At 35.6% G+C, this 21,692-nt stretch overlaps 5 protein-coding genes across 5 annotated transcripts; 3 read left to right on the top strand and 2 right to left on the bottom strand.

Annotated features, from left to right (window-relative positions):
- Positions 1 to 540: 540 nt before the first annotated feature.
- Positions 541 to 981, bottom strand: LOC132057536 (uncharacterized). The gene has a single exon (XM_059450175.1). It carries the CDS (start codon positions 979 to 981, stop codon positions 541 to 543), a length of 441 nt encoding a protein of 146 aa, XP_059306158.1.
- A 2,190-nt stretch (positions 982 to 3,171) lies between these two features.
- Positions 3,172 to 4,804, top strand: LOC132055865 (uncharacterized). Its single transcript, XM_059447869.1, has 3 exons — positions 3,172 to 3,316; positions 3,404 to 3,492; positions 4,420 to 4,804. The coding sequence occupies exons 1-3, from the start codon at positions 3,287 to 3,289 to the stop codon at positions 4,571 to 4,573; spliced, it is 273 nt and encodes a 90-aa protein (XP_059303852.1). The 5' UTR covers positions 3,172 to 3,286; the 3' UTR covers positions 4,574 to 4,804.
- A 52-nt stretch (positions 4,805 to 4,856) lies between these two features.
- Positions 4,857 to 11,570, bottom strand: LOC132055864 (anaphase-promoting complex subunit 8). Its single transcript, XM_059447868.1, has 4 exons — positions 11,254 to 11,570; positions 10,832 to 11,153; positions 5,420 to 6,670; positions 4,857 to 5,283 (listed from the first exon to the last, which is right to left on the bottom strand). Exons 1-4 carry the CDS (start codon positions 11,337 to 11,339, stop codon positions 5,212 to 5,214), a joined length of 1,731 nt encoding a protein of 576 aa, XP_059303851.1. The 5' UTR covers positions 11,340 to 11,570; the 3' UTR covers positions 4,857 to 5,211.
- A 710-nt stretch (positions 11,571 to 12,280) lies between these two features.
- LOC132055863 (pentatricopeptide repeat-containing protein At1g74900, mitochondrial) lies at positions 12,281 to 18,729 on the top strand. The gene is made up of 2 exons (XM_059447866.1): positions 12,281 to 14,425; positions 18,207 to 18,729. The coding sequence occupies exon 1, from the start codon at positions 12,361 to 12,363 to the stop codon at positions 13,834 to 13,836; it is 1,476 nt and encodes a 491-aa protein (XP_059303849.1). The 5' UTR covers positions 12,281 to 12,360; the 3' UTR covers positions 13,837 to 14,425; positions 18,207 to 18,729.
- Positions 18,730 to 19,969: 1,240 nt separating this feature from the next.
- On the top strand, positions 19,970 to 21,357 carry LOC132055862 (NAC domain-containing protein 78-like). Its single transcript, XM_059447865.1, has one exon. It carries the CDS (start codon positions 20,411 to 20,413, stop codon positions 21,149 to 21,151), a length of 741 nt encoding a protein of 246 aa, XP_059303848.1. The 5' UTR covers positions 19,970 to 20,410; the 3' UTR covers positions 21,152 to 21,357.
- Positions 21,358 to 21,692: the final 335 nt, after the last annotated feature.

Genomic DNA, 21,692 nt, shown 5'->3' with positions numbered 1-21,692 from the left:
CTATGTGATGATATGATTTAGGCTATCCTTGCTGCAGATTACTGGGTTAATGAATTTGGTTTGTTGTGATTAATTGAACCAAGCGGTCAATATCTTCTAGTTATCTTATTAGTTCAAATATACTCTTTTTCCTTCAACATACTCTCTTTTCCGTTAGGATTATCGAACGTGTATATCCAATCCTGCATATTGGCTTAACGTTTGATGAGATTGACGTCACGTGAGATATCACCTCAGCGCCCTTAATCCGTTTGCCCCTTCCATCTGATTTCATATACGATAAACATGCAGTACAATGAGCTGGGATAAATAACAAAAATACGGGGAATGAAATCTAACGGCTAAACACTTGGCCCACTCTCACTTGGATACGTGTCTTATTGAGTAACACACTCTCGGAATTAATTGCAAATACTGAAAAATAACTTAACTAAACGATAGACACTAAAATGTAAATAAGAAAATACAGATAAACCTAAAATCAGATTTGAATTTCCCTCTTTTCGTAATAGATGATGATTAAACGCGGAGAACCTGCTTTCAACTCTTTTCCAATCTTGTAGAAACATAAGCATCAACACAAGCATACTTAACTTGATCATAGTCTAGCTCCTCGTTATCCCAATTTCCCATAGTAATGTGTTTGGGCTTTTCATACTCTTCCCAAAGAACAACTTTGCACAGCTCCTTGAAACCAGCATTCCTCAGGTCCGTCTTGCCATACTTAAAAGCCGCCAAGCCTCTTAAATCAACCACATTGACCATACTTAACCCGTGATCCTTCTCCAATATCTCAACGTCATTCTTAATTCCAACCCCAACAAATGTATATTTGGGATTTCGAAGAAAACTAACCAAGGAATCGGGCTGTAAAGAAGTTGAAAGATGAGGCATCGACGACCAACGCAAAGCTGCAGAGTTGCAACCGGATTTTGTTGGTCGCCGCTTGATATCAAAGCCAACAGTTAGACGTTCGAGCATTGCAATCGACTTCACGTATCCAAAGAGTAACAATGCTTGCGGCGTGAGTTTGGGTTGTAGTTATACTCTGGCCCCGCCATACCATAATCCACAATACCTATAGGTGGCATATCATCAAATGCGGGAACAAAATTGCTGAAAGGCTTCATTTTTTTTTTTTAACATAAATTTTGAGTTAAGAAGGGGCAACTCTGAATACTCATATCCACCGTAAATCTTCTACTTATAGAGCTGGATGTGGCACTTCTTTTAGGTTTGAAAAGACATTTATCTTTTTTGCCATATTAGTTTCTCATTTTTTTTCTAATTAATATAATTATTTCCTTTCTTTCAATATGAAGGATATAGCCGCTGCATCATTTTAGCTAATGAAACGTATGGTTATGATGAATAAATTGAAATTTTCAGTTGCAGTTTCATATTTAATTTCCGTTTTCTATTAGAATCCTTACCTAGCAAGATCTCTCTCAGAGACGTTGGTAGTTTAAAACTCTGTTACTACCAGTAGCTTATCAATAGAGATGATGTTTATCGCAACTCGTCTTTTTATCTTTTTACATATATGGATGTGGTTATCTTGATAAGTGAGCATATTTAACTTTACTGTCTAGATTTAAAAAGTTAAAATAATCTTAAATGTGATGAAGGTATAGAGTATTCCTAAATGCGAGTCATGGCTGTCGATGGAGTTGAATCAAAAATCTGAAATATTAATATAGCCAGTGGAATTTGAATTTAAAAGCGCACCTAGCAAGTTTCCCTCAGAGAGACGTTCAAGTTCAAAATACATGGGATGATATATGTTTTCAAAATATCACTTATGGCAATTAAAAGCTTGTAAACCGTCCCCCCCCCCCCCCCCCCCTCCCGCCAACCCAATCATGTCCCATTAAAACAGGGATATTGCAAATAAATCAGCCCTAAAATTAAGCAAATAGAGTGGAAAGGGTGTAACTTCTAATGATTGTGATGATTATTCATTCCTCTTAATTCCCACGTTGGTAAGACTTAATTATTGTTCTCTAATCCAATTCTAGCTTCTCACCCACTTCGCTCTTTTTCCCATATATTTACCACCAAATCAGCTGCTAGTTTTTATTAAATATTCTATTTTTTCTTTCAGAAAATAGATTTTTTTTTTTACATCCATAAACATCCTAAAAAAGTATGAAGAAGCATTGGAATGATGGTACTAGAAACTCTTGTAATGGTAAGAGGAGAGAAAAGAGAGATGGAATGGCACTTGGAAAATAAATGAAAGAAAGAGATCAAATTATAGGGTAATTACTTGGCATAGCTATCTCTAAGAGATAATTATTGATAATAACTGTCTTTTAATTTATTTATATTTAGTAGGCTACAACATTTTGTAAATTACCATTCATACTATACCAAAATACATCAAAGTGCGGTGCATTGGGTGGTTATTGGCGGCTTATTGGTGCCCACCTGGAGTTGAACCTAGCCAACCACATTATTTTCTTACATATTTTGCTTAGCTTCGTGTATTGAATACACTGGAATACATCACATACAACGAAAATGCCTAATTTAGCTACAAATTGTAAATATGAAAAATATAGTTATGAATGGTTAATTGCTCCCAAAAGGTAGTTATTTATGTAAGTTTCCCAATTAAATTTCCCACCGATTTCGTAACGTTGGTGCAAGGTAATCCAAAGCAAGCGCTTTTGACACTCTCGCGCAGCCAAATGTGCTAACACTTGCAATTTCTTTCACTAAAACATCCAGTCTAGCTTTGTAACTGATACTTCACTTGACGTGCTCAAAACATGATTGGATTATTATTTGTTACATTTGCTTAATCTGTATAACCAAACAAATACGTGCATGCGGTGATGAAGATTTCTTTTGGCAGCATGTGCATTAGTAATAACAATGGCTTCGGTATGCAATTACCCAAGGCATACTAACCTACTCGTGGGCTATAGCATAACCTGTCCACTGGACTTGGATATGTATAACCCAAACTTTAATTTCTGGGCCTTTTGACTGTAATTGATCCAGTATTAATCGATGAGAGGCTCTGGTCGTTGGTGAGTTTTAAAATTGTCTTTGTCGAGTTTTGAAACGTGGCTTTCAGTTATTGGGAGTAAGACAATGATAATGTCAGAACCACCATCCAATCAACATCAACTTGGCCAATTCCTAAAACAAGACAAGATAAACTAATTTATTGCCATTTCCTCCATCATTTGTACAAAATACTACTCCCTATTCCCAAATATCATCTCATCTCTATCCTCTGGTCTCTCTGTGATTCTGTAATCAAACAGCTTCTTTTATGGCTACTAATCGCTGGCTTAGGCCCGAGGTATATTTTATGCTTCACTTTTATCTCTACTTGTTTTTTTTTTTTTTTCTTCAAAACCACTAAATAAATACTCCTTTGATCGAGTAGGTATATCCACTTTTTGCTGCTGTTGGTGTTGCGATCGGAATCTGTGGACTTCAGTTGGTTCGTAATATGCGTATCAACCCTGAAGTCAGGTTTGATTTGTCCCTCGAATACATGCTTATTTTTGGTTATTTATTTCTTAGTACTATGATTTTAGTACATGCTACAGTACTGTTTTTAGTACTATCTGTTTTCGGCTTGGAAATACTAGCATGTTTCTCTCAAATAGTTCCTTTTTTCCTACTAATTACCCTTTGCATACCTTGGGTCTCCTTTTTTCCCTGTCATAGATATGATTTCAAATACTTGGAATAATATTTGGGGATCATTTAGAAAAAAAGTATTTATTTGTCAATCTGGTCTATTATTTCAACTTCAAACTTTAAATAGAGAATTTTTAGTTTGAAAAATAGTTTTGAGTAGCATTTCAAATGAAATAGTAATGGTTTTGCCTGCAAAACTTTAATTTTGTTCTGAGTGAAATTCATGTCCAAACAGAATTTCAACTTCCAAATACCCTTTTTCAGTTTCATTTACAATTTTTTTTACCAAACTTCTACTTAATGAAAATAAGAACAAGAATGTTGTGATTTCAATTAAATATTTGTTATTGATAATCATATCAGCATTCAGTTATAGCGATTGAAGTTAATGTTTAGAAGCAACGTAAATTTGTTACACCAAGTTATATGATCTCTTAAATTATACAAAGACTGAAGGATCAAGTTCTCTTCCCCACTATAAGGGTTGCAATAAAAGAAACAAGCAAATAAAAGGCAAGTAATGAGATAATATTCCCTTCCTCTCTATTTATGGCATTTTCTCTTTTTGGATATCATTCTAAGCTTTTGTATTACAGAGAAGCAAATTGCTTGATATCATTCTAGCTTTAGCATTACTTAAATAAACAAGTACTCTAGTATCTTCATGTATCGAATATTTGCAGCAACATTTATATATACTGGTTTTGACACTGGACAAGAACTTACCATTTTTCTTGTTTAATAAAATTGGAGCAGGGTAAACAAGGAGAAAAGAGCTGCTGGCATTCTGGAGAACTTTGAAGAGGGAGAAAAATATGCTGAACATGCCGTTAGAAAGTTTGCTCGTAGTAGGTCGCCAGAAATTTTCCCTAACCTCAATAGGTTCTTCAGTGACCCTCAAGAGAATTAATCACCCTGTAACAGGGTTAGAATTAAGTTATTAAATTTCACCCTTATCATGGTGATTTGTAATGTAATGTGATCATGATTCTAATCAGCTGTGCTGGATGCATTGCAGTATGTGTGTGTGTGTGTGAGAAATATGTTGATGACTTCCCTGTGGCAGTTTGTATTAAGACTGATACGTCATATGTTCAAATGGTTTTTCTGAATGAAACTCGAGGTACAATGATTAGTTGAAGGAGAAGATACTAACAATTTTATAAAATGAGACAAAAGTGTGGTCCTTGAAATAATCTGGAAAACATAACCATATGTAAAAAGTAAAATAAATTAGTTGCATTGGTAATAAATAATTTATATGTAATAACTAAAATAAATTAGTTGCATTCGTTTGACCATAAACCCTTCTCCCGGCATTCCAAACAAGGAAAATATCTCAAACACCAGAGACATTTCTTGGATAATGAAATACACAAGCCAACTAGATTACATATAACGAAGATTCTAACTGTCGTGAACAACTCTTCTGCCACTTCGATTCTCAACTTTTTGGCTGTTCCACTTGAATTGTCCAAGCATCTCAGTTGTTTGTTCAGTTGGTGCCTCAGAATTCATACACGGATTTGTGAAGGAAAAAGAAACTTATCAGGGTGGAAGATGCTCAACATCCATTTCATATCTTATTCCTCTAAGTAGAGTCTTCGCTGTTTCCTTCTCCTGCATTAATGACCAAACAAAGCGAGGGAGGGAAGCTGCTCAAATAGCTGATTTCGAGAATGATTAAGAGAACATATGTTAACTTATCATTGAGAAATTGACACTTAAGTACTTAATAACAGGAGATAAAACTTACGGGGCCAGAATAATCAAGAAGGCGGGTGCAATAAACCTCTGCATCTTCAAATCTCTTTTGAGCTTTATAATATCTGGCAAGAAACATTAAAGCTTCAACTAGGTTAGGACCTTCCCGTTCTTCAGCTTCCATAATCTCCAAATCTTGCTTGTAGTAAAATGCTGCCTCTTCGGAACGACCAAGTTCAGCATGCAGTTTTGCTAGCTGGTGAAGTGCAATCGCTTCTCTGTCATTACAATTTGCAGCCCTTCTGTAACATTTGATTGCCTCCTCAAGCATATGAAGCTGATCTGTTTCAAAACACTGGGCCATTGCAATCCATAATCGAGAATCACTTGGCTGCAAGAACACTGACTTTTTAAAATAATGAAGAGCATAAAATGGCATCCCCATCATCTCATACGCTTGGCCTAACCCATACCAGGCTCGATAATCACATGGATTTATGTCCACAGCCCGCCTATAGGCATCAACTGCTGCTGGAGTGTTTTTCATCTCTACATACTCATGACCCATAAGTGTCCAAGCTGATAAATAATTTTTATTCAATTTAAGAGCCCTCCGAAAATACATTACAGATTTCTCATGCTGCCCCTTCAAACTGTAATAATTCCCAATAATGCAACAAGACTCTGGCCTGTATTTATCTGTCAAAAATACCCTATGTGCAAGATAACTTAAGGCTGAAAAACATTCCTTTGCATACAGCACATTGGAATACATATCCATATCTTCAATTCTATAAGGGTCATTTCTTAGAAGTTCCTCAAATATGACTTCTACTTGTTCAAATTCTCTAAGACTGTACTGAGCTTTAGCAATCTGGGCCTGGATATAATTGCTAAAACTGAAAGTCCCTTGCAAATTTTCATATTTAACCAATGATTCAGAGTGCATACGAAGCTCTTGGTAAGCATAGGCTAGGAAGAAGTCTTTCATCCAGTGGTTATTAAGGCTTAAACTGTTCAATGTTTCAGCAGTGGTGCATAACGACTGCAGCTCAGACCAAGCACTCCAGTTCCAGGGGTAGCTGTTTACTGACTCAACAAGAACTGTCCTAGCACGATTGTCACTGCCTTTCTGCTTAAGAACAAGACCATACAAGTAAAGGCAAAAGGAATCAATATTTCCAATTTTTCGAAGAGCAGACAACTCCCGCTCAATAGAAACCAGTTCGTGGTTCACAATATCACTCTTGCCTAACGGTCCCTCGAGTTCTATCATCTCTTCTTCTTTTCGCTTTTCACCAGCCTTAACAAGCAATAAAGAAGCAAAAAATAAGTATCTATCACCAAGCTTATTGGGTATAATTTAATATTAACATATGAAATAAAGCTAGTTGACTTTATATTTTCTTTTATGGAAGTACATTTAATATTTATTTGTTTGAGAACAAAAAGGAGCTAAAATTTCTCATATATTCTCCTTCAATGACATTTTACTATTCTAGAGAGCATAACAAAATTAGGAAGGGGCAAATCAGCAAAGCTACTCACTGATAACCAAAAAGAAAAAAAGATCTGATGCTTGTATATCCTCATCTCCCCGCTAATGCACACAACAAGAACCAACCACTCATGGCTCTCCCTTTGCCTGTTTTATGTGACCAAGTTTGGTTAGAGCTGGAGTTTAAGGCAAAAGGCTTAAGATAATTTATCTGAATCAGTTAAAGTGTGTCATAGAATTGCTCCCTTTTGCTTCAGGTCCTATGACACGGTTTAATCAGTTGAAAATTCATTCAGATCTTAGTTGATTGAAAAGAGTACTTTACACTAGTGTCAATCCTGAATGGTACATTTTATGAGAAGGTCACCCATTTCCTTATAAAAAAGAAGAAGAAGAAGAAGAAAAAAAAAAAAAAATGGGGGGGAAGGTCAATCATTCGAGGAACGAACAAAAGATAGATAATGACATGACATGGAAGGAGTAACATACTACGGGAACTGAAAAATAAATTCAATGTACCTACACTATTCTGATATGTATTCTCTTCTTTTGGTTGATGATACATTTTTACACTTTCTACTAAGTTGAAAAACCCACTTTTTTAGCGACCTGAGAATCTCAGTGGAGAGTGATAGGGTCCATGCCAAAACAGTTCAAGTGAATTATAAGTCTATCTAAGCAATAAGGAAAAATATCAACAGTTCCAAAGATAGGACTGAACTGAAGTTAAGCCACAAAAATAAATAAAAAATAAATAAATAAATTAAAAAAAAAAAAAAAGAAGAAGGGTGGGGGGTGAAGAAGAAGAGGAAACTCTTTTTCATCCTCGAACGTACGCCAAAGGAATAAGAGAAGGAGACAAAGGAAAAGTCATATGTAAACTCCAGATAATACAGCAATATAACCCCCGAAAGCTTAACAATCACTTCTTGAAGAGACAGTATTGCCAGCAGTTTGACGGCCAGCGTAAGGATAATCTAATTATTAATAATCATCTAAATAATGAATTCATTGGGACATTGCCACCTGGAAACATGTTACATCAGCACCTGAGTTTAGTGTTGAATAAGCCAGGGATATTGTGACCAAGTGTGACAGAGTATAAGCAAGAATTCCCACACCATGTGCATTAGTCCAGTACATCAACTCATGGAAGTGATATTAAAGAATTTCCATATCTTATTTGACGAATGGGCGAAGAAGCTACCCTGGGAGACTCAACTAGGTAGTTGTGTATAAAGGTGCTGACAAGATAACTAAGCTTAAAGAGAAATAGAGTGAATATTGTTGTGTATACAAGAGACTAAGTGGGCAGGAAAAAGGCTGTTGAGTTTAGTTTTATAAAAAAAAAAAAAAAAAAAAAAAAAAAAGTTACAAATAATGTATGGTGGGTTATATAAAGAAATAGGATTGTGGAGAAGATTATAGTAGAACCATGATTTAAGAATAAAGTTGTAGAAGTAAAGAGAAACGCTGATAGGATTATCTTGCCAAGACTAGTATACAGAAAGGAGAGAATCAATGACATTAGTGTCTATACTTTGTAAATACGTTAAGATGAAGAAACCAAAACCAAATTTTGGAAAGAGAAGAATACCATGATCCGAGGGATCCCAAATGAACAATACATCTTTATAGGAAAGATCTTAATCACATGTGGATGGAAATCTGCACTTTTCTGTTTGATATTTGGATCTTTAGTGCCATTTGCTTAAGGGAAGCTTAAACCCTTCACTAGCTATCTAGCAACCAACTACCCAAGTGTGTGGCCTAGCGGTCAATAAAGGGGGACAGGCTCAAATCCATATTAAAAAACACTAGGTAATTTCTTCCCATCGGTCTAAGCTTGGTTGGCTTACCCGTGGCTTACCCGGTACTTGTGCTACTGGGAGGTAGCAGGTACACGGTGAAATAGTCAAGGTACGCATAAGTTGACCCGAACACCACCATCATTAGGAAAAAACTATATGCCAACCTACTTATACACTTGTTCAGTTAGGCAAAGAAAAAAGGATATAACTCCAATTGATATGAGGCTTGTAATATGAAAAGTTTAACGCACCTTAGAATAAAGATGTCAAAAGAATCTGGTCTTTTAGAGACAGCATAAATAGCAGCAACAATGAATGTTTAGGGGATTAATAACTTGCATTAGCATGCTTTCACTATATTTTTAAACAGATAAATTTCTTTTATTTGTTTTCTATTAACAACAGAAATCACCTCAATGCACAGACCGCTTGAGTGAGATATGGAGCTGAGTTTGTTACTTAGAACTTAGCGGCAAAAAATAGTAAGCGGAGAAGTCTCCTCTCAAGTGTTCACTTCCCATGAGAGAAATCTCAACCACCATAAATATTACCCGAAAGTCTTACATTTTTGACTGTTCTGAGAAGATTATCTCCTTTTTATATATGAGAGAAAGCTCAGCCACAATAAATGTTACCTGAAGTTCTTACATTTTTATTGTTCTGAGAAGATTATTTGCTTTTCTTGTTTCAACTACATACCCACTGAAATCCCACAAAGTGGGGTCTCGGGAGGGTAGAGTGTACGCAGACCTTACTCCTACCTTGGGAGGTAAAGAGGCTGTTTTCAGTAGACCCTCGGCACAAGGACAAGCAGTTCGAATGAGTATAAAAGACATGGAAAAATACTGTAAATTTCCCTTTCTTGTTCCATCTTTGATACGCAAGGAAGGTCAATTCAGAATAGAGGAAGACCAGTTTATACAATAACATAAAGAATAAAGCTACCTTGAAGAAAACAACAAGACCAAAAAGCACAATCATTTTCAGAATACTAAGGAAAATATATTAGTTTCTTGCTATATCTGCACAACTTCATTATAACCCTTAAAGTTGCTCACTGTAAGCTGTCACCTTTCCTGGCTATTTAAGGAAAAGATAAAGCAAAGTAAAGTGAAACTAATAAAGAAATATAATGATGACAGACACCACTTTCCTTAAGCTATCCAAACAGAATCACTCTCGGGTGAAAGTTGATTTCTTTACCTACTCCCTTAAGTAACACATCATAGGAAACTTAGCCGCATCTTCAAGAACAGAATACCTAGAGAACTCAAATAAGGCATAAAAAGACATAAGACTTCTCTGAGTGATGAAAATGATGTTCTCTTGTTTGCAAAGTCATTTAATACACATGGAACATGATTGAGCTTTTAATACCTTCGGTAATGTAATTGGATCCGTAAATGTTGAAAGACACAATTGAGATACCATAGATGACCACATCATCTCCTCATGCATATGGTATGAATTACTTAACAATTAACATATTATCTAAAAGGTGACTACTTACACAAAATTTGATAATATCAGTACCAATTGCATAGCGTTATTAGCTTCATCAATGCCAATGCTTAACTTAAAACCAGTTAGAAGTTCCCCTTTGCTAATAATTCATCTAGAAGTCATTTAGATTCACAAAATGATAAAGGTCATTGCTTTTTGGTCTAATAACATCGATACACCCCCAATGACAATATAAATTAATGTGCTTCAATAGCGCATTAACAACACATCAAACACCAGGTCAATGCTTTCACTCAAAAACGATAAGCATGAAAGAGGGATGAACAAAAAGAAACATTGATAAAATCAAGTACCAAAGCATAGCGTTATTAGTTTCATCGATGCCAATACTTGACTTAAAACCAGATAGAAGTTCCCTTTGCTAATAATTCATCTACAAGTCATATATCTGGTCCTACTCCATATTTCCTGCAAATTCAGATTCACAAAATGATAAAGGTCATTGCTAAATGGTCTCATAACATTGATACACCTGTACGGCATTAATGTATGTGCTTCAAAAGCGCATTAACAGCAAAACAAGCACAAGGTTAACTCTTTCAATCAAAAAAGATTAAACCATGAACGAGGAGCGAACAAAAATCAAGTAAAAAAGGAACATTTCATAAAAGAAAAGCTGATAGGAACAAACCAAGAAAAGGGCATAACAGCGCAAAAACACAGCTTTCTTTCCAGTCTGATCACGAAGCACATGACTTGCCCGACGATACTCTCTACAATCGAAGTAAGACTTAGCAAGCAAGTAAAAATCACTGTCAATGACTTCATTATCATCCTCCAGGACAGGTGGCGTTGCCACGTGGGATACACCAGCAACAGGGGTAGAAGTAAAAGCAGCTTCCGTAGCTGTACGGAAACGGCGACGTATGCTGGAACTGCCACGCTGGAATCTTGTATGAGATGGGGTGTACTTTGCTGGGTCTTGCTCAATTCCCACTAACTGCTCTGCTGCCCTATAACCAAATGAAAAAAATATCCCAATTAAGGTATAAACAAGATTTAAAAAAAAAAAAAAACTTTTTTAGGGTTTAGTTGGGGAAAGAGGATATGTACCATTTGGAGGCGGAGTAGAGGCAGCGGTCGGTGAGGTGACGGACGGCGGCTCGGAGTTCGTTTCTGCAGTTGTCTTTAATACCCATTCGATGGATCTGTGAGAATTCTACATACAAATTATGAAATGGACGGCAGAATTTGAATGCAAATTAGGGTAAAATGGAGGAATTAGGTCGCCGGATGAACGCGCGGGTTATGTGCTTTTTCAAATTTTCTACTTTCTAGTTCCAGATACTGCTACGCTGGATGGAATTAGATTTTGTAATTTCATTCATCATTGCATCAAAGTAATGAAATAAAGTTTTGTAGTAACTGAATAAATAAAGTATATACGTAAATCACAGAAAATAAATAATTTTAAATTCGGTCTTGGAGAAGCAAATTAGTTACCGCTTCAAATAACTTATTCTTTTATGGTGCGGTTTGGCTGGATTTTTACTTATTAGGAAATCAAATTATTAACTAAGTTGATTTTTAAATATTTAAATCAAACTAAATTTAGATACTATATCATGATATGTTTTGTTGGTTTCAATTTATCGGCTTTAGCCCAAAAATAATTGATATTGTAGCCTCTAAAATTTGATCCAAAATAAATAATATTTCATTAAATCAAGAAAGCATTTAGTTTCTTCTTTAAATTTGCCCTTAAGACATTCTAAAATAATTCCTGTTATTGTTTCAAACCATTTGAGAAGTACATAATCAACGTATTTTAGTCAAAATCCCTCTTAATTTTTATGAGTAAATGAATCTCTTAATTTATATGGCCAAGCCTAAAACATAAAATATTTTGGACTAGACGAGTATTTTCTCTTCCGTTATTAAATTCCGGAATAATTATTTCACATAAAGTGTGGGAAGAAATAATAACATAATTGTGACATAAATAATTTTAAAATTACTAATTCTGAAATTTAAAAATTCTAACAAACATGAAATATACAGTTGTAAATTGTAATCCCACATTCAATCCCGCGACCTTATGCCACCAAGCAACTACCCTTTTGTGTTGGGCACTCACTATTTTCATGTATTAGCAAACACATGAATTAAAGGGTTGGTTAAATGTAGTCTTTAGCGCAACAGTCCCCTTAGGACGGTGAAATGTCGGCTCTGCACAAAAGTACAATCCTCAAAGCACCTCTAAATCCCATTTCCCTCTTCCTCCGCCACTTCACCACTCTTCCACCACCTTTACCGCCGCCACAACCACCACTGGACCCCACCACAATTTCCAACATCATACTTCAAACAAACCCAGAATCATTACAAGACACCCTTAACACCCTCACACAATGGACACCAAACCTCGTCCACACTGTCCTAAAACGTCTATGGAACCACGGCCCAAAAGCCCTCCAATTTTTCAACATCCTCGATCACCACCCTTCATATTCCCACTCATCAACAGCCTTTGATCATGCTATTGATATCTCTGCTCGTATGCGTGATTACAAGGCCCTTTGGAAGCTCGTGGCCCGAATGGAAGCCCGGCGACTCGGCCCGAATCCGAAAACATTTGGTATCATTACTGAGAGGTATGTTTCGGCTGGGAAACCTGATAAAGCTGTGAATGTTTTCTTGTCTATGCATAAACATGGTTGTCCTCAGGATTTGAGTTCTTTTAATGCGTTTCTTGATGTACTTTGTAAATCGAAACGGGCTGAGATGGCTGATAAGTTGTTTAAGATGTTTAGGGGAAGGTTTAAAGCTGATACGATTAGTTATAATACGCTTGCGAATGGTTTTTGTTTGATTAAGAGGACGCCGAAAGCACAGGAAATTTTGAGGGAAATGGTGGAGAGAGGTTTGGAGCCGACTATAACGACGTATAATATAATGCTTAATGGGTTTTTTAAAGCGGGACAGATTAAGGAAGCTTGGGAATTCTTTTTGCAGATGAAGAAGAGGAAATGTGATATCGATGTTGTGACTTATACTACTATTGTTCACGGGTTTGGTGTTGCGGGTGATGTTGAGAAGGCTCGAAAGGTGTTTAATGAGATGGTGGGGGCTGGTGTACTTCCGTCTGTGGCTACGTATAATGCTTTGATACAAGTTTTGTGTAAGAAAGATAGTGTCGAAAATGCTATTTTAGTGTTCAATGAGATGTTGAGGAAAGGTTATTTGCCGAATGCCAAAACTTATAATGCCATTATCAGGGGATTGTGCCATGTCGGGAAAATGGACAGTGCTATGGAGTATGTGGATAAGATGCAAGAGGATGGGTGTGAGCCAAATGTTCAGACTTATAATGTTGTCATCCGATACTATTGTGATGAAGGGGAAATCGAGAAGGGGCTGAGGGTATTTGAGAGGATGAATACTGGGGATTGTTTACCTAATTTGGATACATACAATATCTTGATAAGTGCAATGTTTGTGAGGAAAAAATCAGATGATTTATTAGTGGCTGGGAAATTATTGACAGAAATGGTTGACAGAGGATTTCTTCCTCGAAAATTTACCTTCAACCGGGTTCTAAATGGTCTTTTGCTAACTGGTAATCAAGATTCTGCAAAGGAGATTTTGAGGTTGGTAAGCAAATCTGGCCGCCTCCCCTGCCATTTTAAATTGTGAGCACAACAGCGTATGTATGATACACAAACTAAGTGCCCTTCTGAAGCTTAATGAAACGGTAAAGCTATAAATCTGGGACGAGTTTGTTACTTGCCCTGAAATTCAATCTTGGAGTGTGGTAAAGATATGGATAAGTATGAGTAACGTGAAGAGTTTGAGATGAAAATGACTTAAAAAAGCATGCCATTATCTTTATGCAGCAGCTCGTGAGCTTGTTTGTCGCCTCTCGTGAAATTCAATCTTGAAGTGTGGTAAAACGTGGATAAGTATGATGAATGTGAAGAGTTTGAGATGAAATGACTTAAAAAGCACGTCATTATCTCTATACAGCAGCTCATGAGCGTAGAGACTTGGCATTTGAAAGGACTTGTGTTGTTTAGCAGGGTGCTCTGACTTTGGTCCATGACTTGAAGGAGGTGAAGTTGCAAATAAAGTATATCATGCAAATGGAGGTGCACAATTTCATCGAGCGATCTCAGAGTGCTTTCATTTTTGCTTCTACTGGATAATTCTGTACTTCTTATTATTGATATGTATGCAACACAGAAAGGACAGTGACATCCGGTCAAAACCAAATCTGTGTTTACAGGTTCTTTTTTCCCCTCCTTTATTCCTGTTGAAGGCAAAATGAAGGTTAGAAATATGAGTTCGTAATTGCTAAAGTTGATGAATGACTTTGAGGATGTTGTTTTTATGCCGAAAAGGGGGGGGGGGGGGGGGATACTGTTCAATTAGAAATTTAATTCTGTCTCAAGTTTAATATGTGCTCTCTTCAACTGCTTGGTCCCAAAGAAACTAGTAGCTGAACACGCTGAGACTTTGAATTCCTTGCGTTTTGGGATTCTTTTTCTGTGATTTCAGTCTTTGGTTGTAACAACAATGAGCTATAACTCTACACAAAGATGGAAATTCTTGTGTTCATCTTCTCGTAATCATTAACTAACCTGCACCAATTCATGTCTGTAACTGTATAATAGTCAAAATTGTTGCTGATACGTTTAAAATTTCATTTATGGCTTCATCTATTTGGAATGGCTATTTCTTTCTCATTTTCTTTAAGGTGTTGATAAGCCAATCCCTTGTCTTACCTTAGGTTGTTGGCCTGTATTGCCTTGGGAGAGCTGCCTTTTATTTTCAGTCTGTCCTGAAATACTCAGTTTATGCATCATTGGATTGCTATGCTTGGATCAGAGATCGAGAGTTTCCTTTTCCTTTTATTACTACTTTCAACAACAAATTCTTGTCTATGCGGTAGGATATATGGTGACTCATTAGAATGTTTGAATTGCCAATCTTTGTGAAACACAGAGCGCACTTAAAACACCGGATGATTATGCAAGGACATAGTGATAATCTATGCTGTAGGATATATAAGATCTATTTTTTCATCCAACCTTAACTAAAGCTTCAGGCTTTGGTATCATTATAATAGACTAGAGAAACTACAGGATTACATACTCGGAACCGAAGGTGCTCCTATTATATAGTAGCTCATAATATAAGAAATTCATGCATATTAATAGATTTTGTTACTCAATTTTATTCAGTTCTACTAGTAAATTCACCCGCGCTTCGCGCGGTCGTGAAGCTTCTTCTATACATCAGACGAAAAATCGAAAGTAACAAATATATGCAATATATATATATATATATATAGAGAGAGAGAGAGAGAGAGAGAGAGAGAGAGAAATGATACAAATTAATGAAGAACAACTACCAAATAGAAGCATCTCATATGTTTTTTATAAGTATATAATGATAGAACTCTCGAGGAATAGTCCTCTCAATTGGAAACGACATGACTCATACACGAATAACTTTTCATGTATATACATATAAAAGTTAATTCTGTGAATATTGATTAAATTATGCAAATATTTTCCTTATACATTGAATCGACATAGAAATAACTTTTCTTGTAAATGCATATAAAAATTAATTCTATCATATATACCCATTTTTCTAGTTAGCTCCAGCACATTCCACATGGGCAATTTAACACAGAGTGGAACAAAAACAATCATATGCTTAAAAACATAGCAAATGCTATGTAGAAAATAATTCCATATCTTTGAGTCAAAGAAATCAAATTGTTGGTAATTCAACATTTAAAATGCATGATTGATACTGTATTACTGTGCTGAGCTGGACTCGGATTAGTCGGGATCACAATGCGAATATCTAACACCAGGTGGGGAAAAATGAAGTAATGCAAATAGTGAAAGGAGTTTGCAAAATGTGAGTTTTTGTAGGTTTGATTATCAACATAATTCTCATATACTAACTTTACATAATCATATCATCTTTTTTTCACTTTTCCTTACCTGCAGAGAAACTCTGCATAATGAATTACCTTAAACTATAAAAATCAATTACTTGTACATGTATAGTTTTGAAACTAAATAAATTGGTTCCCAAAATCCACTTGGAGTGGCTCTAAATTACCAACATATTAGAACAAATAGAAACATCAAAGTGTCCTGTTTATATTTCATATCTCTCAAATCTCGAGGACCTCATAGTTTTTCTCACAATTCCAAGTAAAATGAAAGCAACGATTACACAATTGTGAACTCAAATAGCTAGGAATATATCAATCTAAGGCCCCATGCATAAAGATCTCATACAACAGTTAATACAAAACTGTGCAAATTTTTTGATAGAAACAGATAAAAGAGATATACAAAGGAGCATACCAAAACATAAAACCTAGCAAAAGAAATGTGAGAGAGTCATGCCGGTAAGAGGAGAAAAGAAGGACCTCTCATTTTTTGCAAAAATGTCAAGATACGGTTTGGTTGCCCGATAAGCTTAACAAAGAAGTGATATTTATAGTCTCTTTCTCTCTAATGGAAGAAACTGTTGTTCTTCATTGGGTTAATTGCTCTAATGCACGACGCGAATCTTTCTTTAATAATGCCTTTTACATTCTTTTTCTTTGTTACAGGAATTTTGGATCTATAATATAAATTAAATTGAAAGTGAGGAGAAAATGTATTATTCAAGAAAAAAGCTAAATATGTGTCATATCAAAATTTTCTTTTCTAAAATCTAGCCATCAGATGCCCAAATGTGCATAGGAATGAAAAATTACCTGCAACAAACATCAATAAAACGCCAAAAAATGTGGTTATAGTCATCCTTACTTTCGCTCTCAAGACAGAGACCCAAACAAACAAAAAATGGTAAGAAGTCCACATTTCTTTCTTTCCCTTGCACCCTTTCTTCCCCAACAGAAAGAACGTAAGAGGCAAAAAAAAAACATAAATGCTTGATTCCCACAAATTAAAGGAAACATGAGATGGGAATAGTTGAAGAAGCGCACAACGTGAAGATTTTTGGAATAGCGGACCGAACCATAGTCCTAGTTCAAGTGTTTGGGACAGGCCAGTCTGTGTGGAAACATCTGGTTCCTCATATAGTTGACGATTATAAGGTTGTCTTGTTTGGTTATATGACTGCCTTAACTACCATCCCGACTACTTTGACTTCGAATAGTACTCAACCCTGGAATGAGATGTATGCCTTTGATGGTATTGCTATTTTGGAAGAACTACAAATTCCTCGTCAACATTTAAGTTAGACACTCTGTTTCTGCCATGATTGGTGCCATCACGTCCATTGCCCGCCCTGATTTCTTCATTAAGCTTGTTACCGTAGCCAGAGTCGTTGATTTATCTATGTTTGATGGCTTCTGGAAAATTAAGAAGCTCATAGCGTATCAAATAGTAAAAGTTATTTTATTCATTAAGTGGACAACAAAAACAACTAAACGACGCAATCTTGAGTAGCACAAAAAAAAAAAAAAAAATGAAGGGGAAAATGGCGTGTGGGAGGAAGAGAGGAAAAGGAGAAAGACATTAGGAGAGAAAGGAGTTTTACTTTGAAACAGGAAAAGGGGAGAGATATAACTAAGTGAGAGGTTAAAAGCTGGCAAAAGACATGTCCTTTGCATTTTTTTTAAGGACGTAAAATGGACAAAAAAAAAAAAAAAGGAGTAAAAAGGCCAAAAAAATAGGGAAAAAGATAATTATGGTTTCTGGTTTTTTAGGGCGCCACGTAGGTGGGCTGGTGTCCTGCTTTTATATATATATATATATGATTTTAACTGAGTGTTTCTACCCAACCTTTCTGTACAATGTAAATTTGCAGTGCTGAGATATATAGTAGCAACATCTTTATCAAAGAAAGATATATAGTAGCAACATTTCCTAAGTAGACAATAGGCTGATGTGGTTCCCTCTTTTTTTTTTTTCTTAATGTGTACTTGTGTGCTATACAGCCAGCACAAAATCATCAATTCACACGCTTGAAATCTTTTATTTTCTTTGTACTAAAACCCTTTTACTGATTCATAATATCACTTTCAGTGGCACCAAAAGCAGAGAAAAAGCCAGCAGCAACAGAGGAGAAAGAAGCTGACAAGAAGAAGAAGAGGGTAAAGAAGAGCGTTGAGAGTTACATTGATGAACAGTTTAATCAGTGATATATTTGAGAAGCTTGCTCAGGAGTCTTCAAGATTGGCTAGGTACAATAACAAGCCTATTACTTCTAAAGGAAATTCAGACTGCTGTTAGGCTTGTGTTGCCTGGTGTGTTGGCTACACATGCTGTTTCTGAAGGCAGTAAGGCTGTTTCTCAGTTTACTAGTTCTTAGATGGGTGTTGGGGTGGTTGGTATTTTTGGGAATGTAAAGTTAGTGCTTTTGTTGGGTTGGAAAAAATGTAAGATTTGTAGCTGGTTCTTCTATGATGAAAGAATGGATATGAATATGAAAGAATGTGCTTTTATGAAGTAAAAATTAGCTCCTTTTATCAAAATGTAATTATATTCATCTTCTTTTGTAAGTTGAGCATCTGTAAACCAACACGGCTGGCACTATGGTTCATCTAAAGTCCAAGCTGATGGAAAAAAGATTTGACTTAATGACCTTCGATAACTGATATTTTGTTAGTAAAAACATACTACTACTATTTTCAGGAGTATTTTTGAAAGTGAGTATCTAGTACATCAGTTTTATGTATTGACCTTTGCAGATATGTAATAATTTATTAATTTTTATATATATATTCACGAATTTAAAAGAAAAATGTGAATTGTGTATGTATATTTCCTTTTCTTAGCTGAAGAGATATTAATTTAATTTTTTCCTACCGGAAGAAATGTTAGTTAAAGTAAACTATAAGTTCAAATGAGGAAAAAGCAAAGCAAATTAATTTTCGTTTTCTTCGGTTAAACAATTGTTAAATTAGAAAAATAACTTGCAAATGAAAGGCAAACCAAATTTTGCATTTTATTCTGTTAAAAAGAAATTAATTTGAAATTTTCCTATTTAATAAGAGTTGGTTATAGAGAGAAGCACATAAATGGTCCCTTAATTATGAGAGTAGGTTCAAAATAGTTCTTTAACTATGCACTTAACAGTTTTGGTCCTTTAAGTTTGTCATAAGTTAACAAAAATGATCTCTTAATTATGAGGGTAGGTTAGAATTAGCCCCTTAAGTATGCAAAAAAAAAAAAACACTTTTAGTCTCCGATAAAATATTTATCGAACTCGTAAGAGCTTGAAAAAAAAAGGAAAAAAATTAGCCATAACTCACATTTAGAGGTACACATTACTATAAAAAAGACCAAATATCTCGTGACAAAACCGCCGTAAAAAACCCGCTTGTTAATGTCAAAATCAAACACAAAGACCGATTCCCCGGTTTTTAGACTCATTGGGCATTTGTACCGAGGTATTGGACATTTTATTTAGTAATGTGTGCACTTAAATGTAATTTCTCTCTAATTTTTTTCCTTTTTTTCTTAGTTCTCGTAAAATCTAACAAACAGAGTCGATGAATATTTTGTTGAAGACTAAAAGTGTTAACTTTTGACGAACTTAAAGAACAAAAACTGTTAAGTGCATGCTTAAGGGACTATTTTTAACCAACCTTCATAGTTAAGGAACCATTATTATTAACTTGTAATAAACTTAAAGAACCAAAACTATTAAATGCATAGTTAGGAGACCATTTGAACCTACTCTCATAGTTAAGGGACCATTTATGTCCTTTTCTCGTTGGTTATAAAACAAATAAGTCCTGAACGCAAAAAAGGAAACCTATCAAAAAAAAAAGAAAAAAAAAGGAAAGTAATTAACTTAGAGTCCAAGTGTAGCCGACCCGCCAAAATCAAGAATTCCCCGGCTTTTCCTAATTACCCAGCTTTGCAACCAGCAAGTTCTATACTTTCCATAAATGTTTCCTGAAATCAGCACTCCGCGTCAGTTGTTTTATGGAAACTTCACGTCTTTATAAAGAACCTCACAAACATTACTTGTTGTACTTGTTCTTGATTTATTCTTTCTCTCCTCTGTGGCAGAATTGAGCCTCAACAAACATTACTTCTTGTACTTGTTCTTGATTAATTCTCTCTCCTCTGTGGCAGAGTTACTTAATTGTTCTTCATAGTGCGTACTACTCCCATTCTTTCTTCTCTGTTTTTTCAGAGTGAGTCAAGTTCTAGTAGATCATTGATTATTGAAGGATTTTCTCTTTCGATTCTTGCCTCGTTCTTGTTTTTGTTTTTCAATGCGCAATATAAAATCAAAGACCATGTCACGGCTTCGTAAGGGCGTTCGATTTCACCCAACTGAAGTGGAGTTAATCAACTATCTCAAAAGGTTCTTGAGGGGCCAATCTTTACCGAGTCGATGCCCTATTCGGCTTGCCGATATCTATGGAGATCAACCTCCATCTGTGATTCTTGGAGAAGAGAAAGTAGGCTACTTTATTTCACTGTTGAAGAAGCGGAAGAATTCAGATGAAAGGTTTCGTCGAACTTGCGCCAACGGGACTTGGACAGGCCAAACTAGTGGTATACCTATCGACAATCGCAAGGGAACTGTCATGGGCTTTAGGAGAAATTTAAAATATACTAGTAAGGAAAAAAAGCAAAAGAGTACTACTAGTTGGTTGATGAGAGAGTACTTCGTGGAAGATGATTTCTTCAGGAAAAACGATATTCCTAAGCAAGATTTTGTAGTGTGCCGAATCAAGAAGATTATAAAAGAGAAAAAGGTAAAGGATGTTGCGGTAACCGAACAAGATGTTGCGGGAGTTTTCGAGGCTATGTTGCACAAACCTGATGATGACTACAACACGACACAAGTAACAACAATTTGTCAAGCTGAATATAAAATCATGGACGAGACTCAGAAGACCAACAAAAAAGAACATAATAGCAATTTCACTGACTGCTTCGAGGAGATCGATTGGGCTGATGATCTGCTCATTAATATTGACGATTTTGGTGACATAATTTGTAGTTAATTCATAAAATTAACTTGAAAATATATGCTAACAGATTGATTTAGTCTAGTTCACTTAAGGTTTCTAGTCTTCAGTTATTTTGCAGGATGTATTCATTTTTTTGTACATTCACGTTGTCTAATTGCCTATTGGGAGTGAAAGATATATATATAACGGACTATCGTATCTTTACATTTATTCTGTGTTGCCTTGAGGTACTCTGTTTATGTATGCATCAGTGGATTGTTTCCTTTTCCAGCCCCGTTATTAGTTACGAGCTAGCTACTTCTAATTACTAGAACAAGGTAAATTTTGTTTTCCCTTCTAGCAAAGTGACTGCTGCATCTGAAGGCAGGATTAGACCGAGACTGAGAATAAAATTTCTTCTAAGTTCACAACAGTTAATTAGTAATAGTGTGTATAATGCCCGTCGAAATTTAATGCAAGATATTATTGGAAATATGCACTTGCACAAAATAAATAATGCAGCAAAGATTGCTGCTGTCACTTTTCACATCGACCTAACATGTACGAACTTTCATCAGATTGACCCAACGACTAT

Source organism: Lycium ferocissimum, chromosome 5, assembly GCF_029784015.1.
Source record: "Lycium ferocissimum isolate CSIRO_LF1 chromosome 5, AGI_CSIRO_Lferr_CH_V1, whole genome shotgun sequence".
NCBI classification, from domain to species: domain Eukaryota; kingdom Viridiplantae; phylum Streptophyta; class Magnoliopsida; order Solanales; family Solanaceae; genus Lycium; species Lycium ferocissimum.
Note: the sequence above shows the minus strand (reverse complement) of the source record. Positions and strands in the feature narration are given on the sequence as shown.